Source organism: Haliotis rubra, unplaced genomic scaffold (genome assembly GCF_003918875.1).
Source record: "Haliotis rubra isolate DU_JTF1 unplaced genomic scaffold, ASM391887v1 Scf709, whole genome shotgun sequence".
In the NCBI taxonomy this organism is placed as follows: domain Eukaryota; kingdom Metazoa; phylum Mollusca; class Gastropoda; order Lepetellida; family Haliotidae; genus Haliotis; species Haliotis rubra.
Window position 1 is genome coordinate 417010 of NW_025767423.1, and position 12029 is coordinate 429038.

Here is a 12029-nt window from a genome sequence, read left to right on the forward strand (position 1 = left end):
GGGTTTTCAGATACGTAGACTTCTGCGCCGTCGTACCCAGGTCGGGAGAACCCTTTCTAAAGCTTGTATAGAACCGACGTGGAAGAACCAAATAATGATATCCTCTCGTAGTGAGAATGAAACGCTAATCTCTGCTGAGTAGCAGACAATGCACAGCTGAAAGAAGTAATCTATCCTCATATCGTTACGTCTGTCCAGAGTGTACCTGCTGAGTAGCAGACAATGCACAGCTGAAAGAAGTAATCTATCCTCATATCGTCACGTCTGTCCAGAGTGTACCTGCTGAGTAGCAGACAATGCACAGCTGAAAGAAGTAATCTATCCTCATATCGTTACGTCTGTCCAGAGTGTACCTGCTGAGTAGCAGACAATGCACAGCTGAAAGAAGTAATCTATCCTCATATCGTTACGTCTGTCCAGAGTGTACCTCTTGTTCCAGGACCGGAGCTCCCCTGACTCCGAGGACCGGTCACCAACCATCGACCTGTCCCGGCCCCCTCCCGTCTCACCCCCGGAGTTCAAGAAGGCACAGCTCTTCAAGAGTCCAACCATCTTCGAGAAGCTGGATAACCATGTTCTAGATGTAGGTATTACGGGTGAACTCACCAGACGGACTCACCTGACGGTCTCACCAGACAGACTCACCTGACAGACTCACCAATCAGAGTCACCAGTCGTAGTTCTGAAACAACTGGGAGAGGGGAAGGAAGGTGTCCAGGTTATCTAGGGCACTGCAAAGAGTAGCCTTCCTAGGGGGTTCCAGAAACAGTGATCGTTGTTTTGAATACCAGATTCATACTGAATGTATGTCCTACCCTGCTCATGGGTTTCGCTTAAGGGATAAAAGTCTAAAACCGACCTTCATTCAATATTCCTCCTGAAGCAGGCACAACGTTATATCACAGAAATATTGTTCTGAGGCAGTGTCGTAATGAACACGGCGAAAGGTGCCCTATGAATATTTCGAGAAGGCCTACTAGTTGATTTCTAAAATGCTCGTCTCAAAAGTGAAACAGTGAAATTAATATTATTAAGCCTCATGGACTTTGTAAATTAATTATATATTAATAGGTTATGCATGTGACAAAAGTCTGGAGCAATGTGTGCAGGATTTGCGAATCACAACCTGGGCAATACATGTCTTCATTTCCTTATGTTTTTATGAATAATTATAACTTTCCGATCTCTCTTATGGCTGTTGTGTTTTGCCAGGTGGCGAAGGAAGGCTACACAACGTTCACCAACCTCGTGAAGGACCTGATCGTGGAGTGCGAGACTGACCTGGAGAAGGCCAGGTGAGTAGTGGATACCCGGAAGTAGAGCAATGGTGGACACCGAAACATTATTGGCATTGTCCAAGGCCGCCGTTTTACCACACAGATACGCTTATAACACCATGATACACTTATATCACCATGATACACTTATATCACCATGATACACTTATATCACCATATGCACTTATGTCACCATGATACATTTATATCACCATATGCACTCTCCGTGTTGGGTTAGTTGTGTACGTTTCAAACCTTAAATAGAGAATTGGGTGGCAGCGTCTACAGAATTGTTTGGTTTGTCTATGTTCTTCAGCTTGCTGTAACTGTTTCTTTCTATACTGGACAAAAATGAATAATGAATAATATATGAATAATGATGTATTTATTCATTGACACATTGATAAAATATCAATCATAAAAATACCAATATCCCTAACTTATTTTGTCCAGTATATATAGTCTTGACGCAATACTCGTTTCCCAACCGACGCTGTTTGCGTTGCCCTGTGAACCTTCCCACTATCTTGATGTTATAGGGACAGCGGGGCAGCCTAATGGTTAAAGCGTTTGCTCGTCACACCGAAGACCCGGGTTCGATTCCCCACATGGGTACAATGTGTGAAGCCCATTTCTGGTGTCCCCCGTCGTGATATTGCTGAAATATGGCTAAAAGCGGCGTACTCACTCACTCACTCACTCTTAAAGTTATAATATGCATAAAAATGTAAAGCACGCCTCAAATCCTATATGCGGCGTAAAACTAAACTCACTCACTCACTCAAATCCTATATAGACCACACAGACATTGATACATTCGCCAGCTGGCTTTATGAATACCGTATACATACAAAATGTATCCATCTTCGACTCTACAGGGCTATTTTCCGGTGGGTGACGTGGACAGATCTTAACACCCTCGACATGGAGGAGAGCGTTAAGCCCGACTCCCCCCTGTCTCTACTCCGGGGAATCAAGTACGGCACGGAGACTTACCATGACCTCTTCAAGCGGCTGTGCAGGTATTTACATTAGAAGGCGATCACATGGTACTCGGTTAGTGAGTTGTAATAATCCTGGATATATCGAACTTTAGAGACATCGACAATCACGTCATGGTCTTCGTTCTCGGGCCCTGTGTAGATACATACTGAAAGAGACCGCCTCCGTGGTGTAGTGGTTAGAGCGTCCGCCCGGAGAGCGGAAGGTCGCGGGTTCGATCCCCGACTGCGTCATACTAAAAGATGTTAAAATATGGTACTTGTTGGTTCCTGCCTGGCGCTCGGCATTAACGGGTACAACAAGTCAGTATAACGTGTCTGAGTGGGGTATTCACGCTTCACTGCGGCATGGTATCTCAGTGGGCTAGCACTATAAAACCAGCTTAAGTCTGGGCTAGTACAAGCAGCCGCACATACGCATACCCACGCATGCACGTCGTCATATCAGCGAAATATTCTCAAGCACGTCGTTAAACCCAATTTCACCTCACCTCACATCACATACTGAAAGTGTCCACGTCTTTTAATTGATGCTATATATACGGTACGCTGTGTTATTTATCGGACACTCTGATGTTTACAGGGTAGGTTATCTCGTCAAAATGTCGATTCTGCTTTTTTGCATTTTTGTTTTCGCTGCAAAGACCTGGTTACGTATCACACGCGCTTTGGTTGAATCACCTACTGTTAAACTGATCGACCGCATGCAAGCGCACGCGACAAACAGTTCTATTGAAATGTCTTGAATCGATTTTAACTTTGAAGTTTTCGTTGTCTTTCTGCAATTCATTCCCGTCCATGTCATGCACGTGCGACACTGCCTCGTCCAAACAATATTTGTCGTCCTGGCTGAAAACCCGCAGGGAGAACTGATTTCTTACCAATCAGAGCGCGAGTCCCTTTAATGCAAATTTATGAGCAAATTTTCTGTTTATGCGGACTTAATAATCTAACCTAGCTCGTGGCAAACAGACCCAACAGAATAGTGTTTAACATGGCGTATTTCTCTCTTTATCAGATCTCCGATTCTTAATTCGTTTTTGGTCGGCCATCGATCACAGTTTTTGAGTGTTCCTACATCTCGTCGCAGCAGTAACTTCCATTTTGTATTGGAGATCACGAAATTGAGGACCGATCTGAGACTATGGTAATGCGTCAATTCTACAACACAGAGCTGTCACATCTGAACTTCCTGATCAAATGGGCAATATACAAACTGGAATTGAAATCTATGGCATGAGAAGATTGAAAGATAATTGGAACAGCTCATCAACGTCGACAACGTGTTTTCAGAGACAGATGAGTGGGTTGATTCCAAAATTAGGATTTTAGAATAACTCTGTAGAAGATAAAACGGAATCGACCCAGATCTAATCGTAAGAAAACAAAATATGTTTTGTTCCTGAATTCATGTTTTAAATTAACATCTATATCAAATCCCATGCTCCGTGAGTATGGGTTGTGAAAACATGCGATTAGTGTACAACGAAGATGAAGCGAAAATCGGCCAAAATTTCATTTGTGATGAAAGAGTTTCAGACTCTGTCAGGGTGGAGTTATATAAGACATATGCTTCAAACCGCCATTTTGTTTCAGTCCATGAGGACATCTTCATAGTGCCTAGCAGAAGGTCCGAGACCATATGGAAAGCGAATTGCCCAAAATGAAATCATAAAAATACGAAAACATACCATATCTCCTGTTTTTCAATGAGTTAGTGAGTGATTTTTGTGTTATAGAAGTCATTCTCAGGATTAAGGCATGATTCCAAGTGTTGGTCCTTCAGACCAAATTACTTTCCGAACATGCATTAACAAATCCCTGAACTTATATGTATCAAATATCCCATTTGAAAGTTGAAATGGAAAAAGAATCGACAATGGACCAAACCAACGAGAAACAGAATACCAGCGAGGTTTGATATTCTACCTATTTTAATTAGTCACAGAGAGTCGAGTATCCACGTCGGTATGTTCTTTTTACAAAGATAATTGCAATCTACAGCCAGTGGATTTAAATCTGAACCCGATACCCCAAAGTTTGAGCTGGATGTAAATCAACGGTTCCAGAGGGGCGGTCTTGACGCTAGCGAGACCAAGCTGTCTGGGACGCGGTCGATGAACATCGTTCCCCGTCTCCAGCAATCAAATTAGCATCATTGACACTGGACATGGAATGGGAAGACCAAATCTGGCCAAAGTCGATCCACTACATCTGTTCGAGCAGACGGTTGATCCGTGTGGATCGCGAGCTTAGCACGAGTTCGGTGTTCAATAACACAAATACTTCTGTATTGAAATACCACCAAACCCCAAATCTGTCTTCAACACCAGACCCAATAGGCTTGGGCGTCTCGGAATTGTATTGAATTCCGTGGTTTGTCTTCGCGTAACTTTTGCACCATGTCGTCTTGTCTCTAACTGGTTTAAATGTCAATGCACGTGCATCAGGTGGTTGCTGATTGGTCAGAGTGGGAATGCGCGTGCAACATGTGTGATGGATTCTTGTAGAGAGGATCTCGCATGGGTTTGATCTTAATCGTGTTTGAGGACAAATATGTTGGTTCAATACTTCATTAAATCCTGCTTCTATTAATGTGCAGCGTCGCCTTAAGTCACTGTTTGGGAATCTGTGTAAATCAAATGTTTCGGTTCAAATGACGCATTCCCAGAAAGATGAGACGTGACTGTATCTGATTAATTTCCTTCAGGACATCGATTCTTTCAAATATTGAACACAGTTCAAGTTATTGAGCCCAGACTGGGCTCGGAATGGGAGAGACGTACAGGTTAGAAAGGTTTCTTGTAGTCCGGGCTCGGAATGGGAGAGACGTACAGGTTAGAAAGGGTTTCTTGTAGTCCGGGCTCGGGATGGGAGAGACGTGCAGGTTAGAAAGGGATTTCTTGTAGTCCGGCCTCGACTCTACACATATACTGTATTATAGAATCTGCAGTTAAAATGTTGATAAACCACGTTACAAATACGTGCATTCAGCAGCTGTAGAAAGCTTCCTTATTCCGCTCGTAGGCGAACATTCAGCTCTTGAACTATCTCTGATAGCCCATGACGATTATTTAATTATCTCCCTTTGCGTGTAACGCGCTCGTTTACGATGGCGTGCAGTGGAGCAGGGTTCACCTTGAAATACGCCCTTGACCTTAAATTGGCCTAATGATGTGTAAGCTGGGGCCTCGAAACGTGGGCAGCAGCGTTCATTCAGCGTCCAGCAAACAATGACGGCGACGTCAGGCAATAGTTTAACGTTCTTTTGAGACATTGAAATTATTTTAGCTGGATAACGATTAGCATCGGATCCTTCAGTTCCAAGGATCCCGTATCAACAGCTGATGCTGAACAACTAAACCTAGATGAAAATGTTTTGCTTAATCATCTTAATGTATCTGGAGTCAGTTGTGTGGGATATGTCAAAATATTAAATTCATGTTACTTGAATTTACCAGCGCAGAACTGCATCTACTCTTTAGACGCCAATATTGTGCATTCAAGGGTTATTTCCTAGATATTGAATTCCTATTCATCGGATTCTAATGAACTTGAAAAAGCCAAATCCTTAGTGAAAATATTAAGACTTTCATTCACTGAATGTATCAAATGCGTATTAAATATCAATATTTCGCTTTGAATATAAATCGCCTTCGGGTTGACATCAAGGATGATTACAGCCATCATGGCGGCTGATCTATCAACGTCGTACCTTGGTGTGGAGTTACAGCTAATGTTGTGTGCCATGTCGTCCCCGTGCTGTCGTCGCTATGATAGATCTCAACTCCTTCTACCGCGCCTCCCCGGGGAATCACAAACATGCATCATTGTCATTTCATTATCTTCAAAAGGCTGCGGAGAAGTCAAGTAAATAACGCTTGAACGGCGGAACTGCATTATCGCCCAAAACTGTCTGTTTTTTTCTGTCTTCAAAACGTTTCGCATGTTAACTGATGTCTTCCGTAATGAAATGATGTCACTGTGCATGACATGTTAGCAGAGTTGCTGATTACATCACAAGCGGATGACACGGAGTGCGGGTATTGGACTCGGTGAGTGAGTGAGTGAGTTGTTTTACGCTACGTGTTGCAATATTCAGCAATATTCAAGCAATATTTCAGCTTCACACATGTACCCATGTGGGGAAACGAACCCGGGTCTTCGCCGTGAGGAGCGAACGCTTTAACCATTACCCCTTATTTGACGCGTGGCAACCTTTCAGCTAGACTAACGCTTAGTCTCTGAATCAGAGGCCCAGATAAGCTGCGTATCCGGGTAAAATACGCATAGAATTACGCATTGAAAAATAATTGTTGCGTACCAATTACGCATTTAAAATGTTAGATACGCAAAAAGTTTAAAACAAATGCGTACGGAATATATTTATAGAATCGCTTGCGTAATGAAAAAGACATCGATTGCTATCAAGTTGTACTGTTAGTATAGGACAAATTGTTGTAATGTCAGTATAGGATGAGTGATTTTTTATGAAATAATTTCCATAATATTTAAGTTGGTTTTGATTAGGTATGACATAAGGCAGAACATACCTGCTTAGTAAACTTACTCAATGACGTAATACTTAGGTGAGTAAAGTGTCTGAAATACGCACATATTTGAAAGCAGTGGGTAACGGAAAATGAAATACCCACTCAACATTCATAATACCCACTCCCAAAAAATACAGTGGGTACAGTACCCACATGAGCTAAATCTTATCTGGAGCTCTGCTGAATATATATAATTTTGATAGTATCAAACAAGCACATTCAAATTGAAAAGGAGCCCCACCGAGACCCGAGATTCAGAGCCTGAGGAAATCTAGACTTGCTTTATTTAGGGCTTCAGCACTGCAGGGAGGGCTTGGCAGTAGGGAAAATAATGTGGTTCAGGGACTGTGAGACAGACTACATTGCAGGAAGGGCTAGGCAGTAGGGAAAATAATATGGTTCAGGGACTGTGAGACAGACTACATTGCAGGGAGGGCTAGGCAGTAGGGAAAATAATGTGGTTCAGGGACTGTGCGACAGATTACATTGCAGGGAGGGCTAGGCAGTAGGGAAAATAATGTGGTTCACGGACGGTGAGACAGATTACCTTTCAGCTTGTTCGTGAAGAATATCAGACTATGTTCGTCACGAAATCTTGGGTTGTGTAACGTCACAGCTGATAATAATAATATTAGTGATAGCCATCATATTCATGGTAATAGTATGATTGTGTAAACCACATAGATCTCTGGGTAATTTACCTCCGAGGTACTAGAAGAATATAAGATTATATTCAAAAGGTAATCTTTTAAACTGAGTAATTCCCATGTTAACAGTAGCCATAAAAAATACCCTTGTCTCAGAAAGACAAATGGTGCTCTTACCTGATATCTTTAATCTTCGTCACCTGTTTGCAGGTTTTAGTGCTTATCAGCTTAGATACGAAGCTGCACTTTACTATTGCAAACCCTAAGCAGGAACACTCACTATGTACTGTGCCCGTACAGATCCAGGTTAGAACCCATGATTGTCGTAAGAAGCGACTAACGGGATCGGGTGGTCAGGCTCGCTGACCTTGTTGACAAAGAGTCATGTCATCGTATCCCAGTTGCGTAGATCGATACTCATGCTGTTGGTCACTGGATTGTCTGGTACATACACTATTATTTACAGACCGCCGCCATATAGCGGGGATATTGCTGAGTGCGGCGTTAAACAACAAACAAACAATTACCCTGTCTCCGAGCCTACCAGTATTGTTTTGTTACCATAATGCCACGTGTATGGCAGAGTAACAAGTACCATCTTTTGGTTTGCCGAAACCGGCCATCGAACCGCAGACATAAAAACTGCTCTACCGATTAATGTTTGAACCAGCGAGACCAATGTTCGATGACATTCAAACAACCGTTAGTTCTTTTTTTTTCCTTTTCTTTTTGTTCCTCCTCTTTTGGTTATTTCCGGACATTGCCGGAGATTTCCGGAGACGGTTTGGTGACATTCCGGAACACTGCCGCCGAGACACGATCCAGCATGGCTCGGCGTTCTTGCTAGATGGTCACTATCGATTTCCCATGATTCCCGTCGACACATGACAGATAGCTAGCCGCTGAACAGATCTAAATTCTATTTGTGATAAACTTAGAGGTAAGCTGGGGATCGAGAGGACTTTGATTTCCCATGTTTCTAATTATACACCGTATATCGTCACGATTTACCGCAAACCGTTTTGAATGTCGTAAACATTTTTTCTCTTTAATTTGCAATTGGGATTTCGTTGTTGGCATTTAATAGCTCACGAACTTCTATTCTCGGGAACTCGGTTAAACATGAATATATAAAACAAGATTATCCAGTGATTTACAAAATGAAAACAAATTATCACATTTATTACAACGGGCAAGAGGGACGTAACACTCTCAAAGTGTATTTATTTTCCTTAATTGGCAATTCTTCTGAAGTTGTTATCCCATGAAAGAGTGGACTGGAATGAAGGAAAGGTTCTTAGTTTTCATCAATACAAAATACAAACCGAACATACAAACATTAATTCCAACTGCAAAACTGTTAAAACCTTTCATTTCGTTACCCATGTATCTGGACCGGGGTTCCCATCCGCTAAGCGTTTCCAGCGTTGCGAGCTGTCGTAAGTAAATACTTTATTATGGGCTTACGATGGCGTAGTGCTACGAACCATTTGTGGATTGGGTCTCTGGTGGTTCTGTGGCGTGTACAGTAAACATATCCCTCTATTTGCCATTCTGCCTTTTTCCTCGGGGTAAATCTTCCAGAACAGCAGGTCTTCTACAACCGACCAGCGACCCAGAACCCTTTGAACCAATTTCCGATCCGGGAACCGTCTAACATGGACTGAATACGTGGCTTTTACTGGCCGAGTATAAGTGATATATATTCTCTGGTAACCATGCAGATAGTTACGTTAATGGGCGTGGAGGAGGTTTCCTCTGATATCCTCAAGATTCCGAAAATTACATGCCGCCTATTTGCCTTTGAAGAGGTAGCGTTGTTTTCATGTTTCATTAAGCAGGGACATTTTATTTGATGAACATTGTGTGTCCTGGTTTTCAACTACTTCAACACGTATCTGTAGTTTCCCGGTTGTTCCGTTGTGTAGTCCACATAATTGAACTAATGGCTGCTCGACTGTCATTTAATCAGTAGTGTTAGTAATAAGGTGTATTATATCCGTTATTACGTCTCGTTACCGCGCAATAATCTGACGTGGACTTGTTTTATACCTGTCATCAGCGTTATAACGGGTACTTTGCTCACCAATATGTTCCCACAAAGTCTCTCAAGAACCGACCTAATACACGCATATAATTATGGTAATAATGAGCTTAGCTTGTTAATCAGCCACCCACGAGAGGTGCGGGTAACGTTATGTTCTTGAATGCTTATTGCTGTTCTGCGGCAAGTTTGTATTTGTATTGTATATGAGGCTTCATGCGATCAGCGACTGGTCTGTGTTATGGTGCAGTTGCCCCTGGTCACCCAACACAGACACAGCCTACCTTGGTATTTCCTTCCTTGTTTGGTAACGAGTACACAACATATGACGTCGTAGTTTGTATTACGTCACAGTCATTGTGAAGGGATGACCGCGTGCATGGACATTATGGCCGCTCGTGCTGTCCAGCGTGCTGGAATGAGACAAGCCGAGTACAGTCCCAGCTTACCTGGTACATCATCATCATCATCTGGAGTACTGGCGAAAGCGGCATTAAACCAACCTATTCACTCACCAGCTCACTCCTATAATCCTACGACTTTCGTAGCTCCTTCCAGACTTTACAACCGCCCTGATGTAGTGATTCGTTTAAAGAGATTGCGATGTTTCGGATTTTGTCAATCTTATAGCGAGATAGTAACACTACGACTCAAGCTGCATCGTCTACTGCCGGATTTTGTAAATGTTATAGCGAGATAGTTATACTACGACTCAAGCTGCATCGTCTACTGCCGGATTTTGTAAATGTTATAGCGAGATAGTTATACTACGACTCAAGCTGCATCGTCTACTGCCGGATTTTGTAATGTTATAGCGAGATAGTAACACTACGACTCAAGCTGCATCGTCTACTGCCGGATTTTGTAAATGTTATAGCGAGATAGTTATACTACGACTCAAGCTGCATCGTCTACTGCCGGATTTTGTAAATGTTATAGCGAGATAGTTATACTACGACTCAAGCTGCATCGTCTACTGCCGGATTTTGTAATGTTTTTGCAGGTACTGCCGGATTTTGTAAATGTTATAGCGAGATAGTTATACTACGACTCAAGCTGCATCATCAACTGCCGGATTTTGCAGGTGTCAGCAAAAACGTTCCTTCCACCACCGCCTCCCCTCCTGCAATGACCAACGGTCACACTCCCCTGTATCCAGCATGGCGCCGGGAGGACGGACCAGTGTATCACATTGCTGATTCACATCGACTCGTCTGCTCTCATCACTGCTCCAGTATTCATCATTATTCTACATATTCGTCACGTATCGTGTTTCTTTGAACTTTAGAAATCAGATACACTGGGAACCTATTATGATCTGTAAATGTCAGTACATACTCGCTCCTCAAGATAATAATCTAAATATAAACGGAAGCAATTCATGCCTTGATAAATTGCTGTGATTTTGCTGAAATATTGCTGAAAGCACACGAGCAAGGCATGCATATCACTAGCATATTAATGACTTTTGCCTAAATTGCCAAAATTCAATAAAATACACTTCTTATAACACGTAGGCGCGAATTCTCCACAGAGTTTCTGAGGGTGATATACCGGTGCGAAAAAACAAGAACTTGGGTAATTAACTCAAGCCGGTAGAGAGGGCGTGCCGGTTTAGAGAACGTTTCCCTTTTCAACCTGAGAATGATCTTCCGTGTGCCGTAAAGTACGACTGAACAGCGTGTTGATAGTCATCATATTCTTTAATCATCAATAAAGATAACATTAGAAAAATACAACACAAATGACAGCTGGATTGGAAAGCATGACGTTTGTTGTACAACATTGTACAACAAACGACATACGTCATGCTTTTCAATCTAGCTGTCATTACACTTCCAAAACCCGAGATCTTGCTACAAAATCTAAACATGGCCATACATCCACAGGAATAGCTTGAGTACAGTGGACACTTATCTAGTTTTTAGAATTACAGTGGATGGCATTGGTACCAGATTCTGTATGTTATATCCAAACTGGACAAGGTAAAATCAGTTAAAATATTGTTAAAATGTCGTCCATGTTAACTATGTACTAGTAATTGCGCACGCTCCTACCCCAAAGAATGTGTGTTCAGATATTTTTGTTCTGTCCTATACTTGATCGCGCAGTCTCCTCAGTTGCGCTGGGACTGTGACAGTGAACACAAACGCGGTTCTCTGGCGATTGTGTTGTATGTACACGTTATGGTGTTCTGTCGGTGACGTGTTTACCACACCGCCCTGACTAAGTTTACAGGTGCGTCAGCTCCGTCAACGTGCTCGCAGCTGTCACCGCTGTGGTAAACATCAACGACCTGTACCACTTCGGGGTGTCTTCCATCTTACACGTCGAGACGTAACAATAAACCCCGACTCCCTCACTCACACTGTAACTAACACCGGGTCTCTATGTTTCAGCTACGCCGGACTGCACTGTGAGGTAATCCGGGGCTCCCTCACTCACTCTGTAACTAACGCCGGGTCTCTATGTTTCAGCTACGCCGGACTGCACTGTGAGGTAATCCA

General features: G+C 42.7%; 2 protein-coding genes across 6 annotated transcripts in view; one reads left to right on the forward strand and one right to left on the reverse strand.

Annotated features, from left to right (window-relative positions):
- LOC124259067 (mRNA export factor GLE1-like) overlaps positions 1-12029 on the reverse strand; it is a 447176-nt gene that overhangs the window by 389333 nt on the left and 45814 nt on the right. The gene's annotated exons all lie outside the window — the stretch shown is intronic.
- Positions 1-12029, forward strand: part of LOC124259058 (hillarin-like) — a 90687-nt gene that overhangs the window by 75300 nt on the left and 3358 nt on the right. Inside the window, exons 4-6 of the mRNA XM_046693136.1 lie at positions 440-583; positions 1213-1295; positions 2156-2299. Coding sequence (XP_046549092.1) covers positions 440-583; positions 1213-1295; positions 2156-2299 — 371 coding nt within the window. The remainder of the gene's footprint in view (positions 1-439; positions 584-1212; positions 1296-2155; positions 2300-12029) is intronic.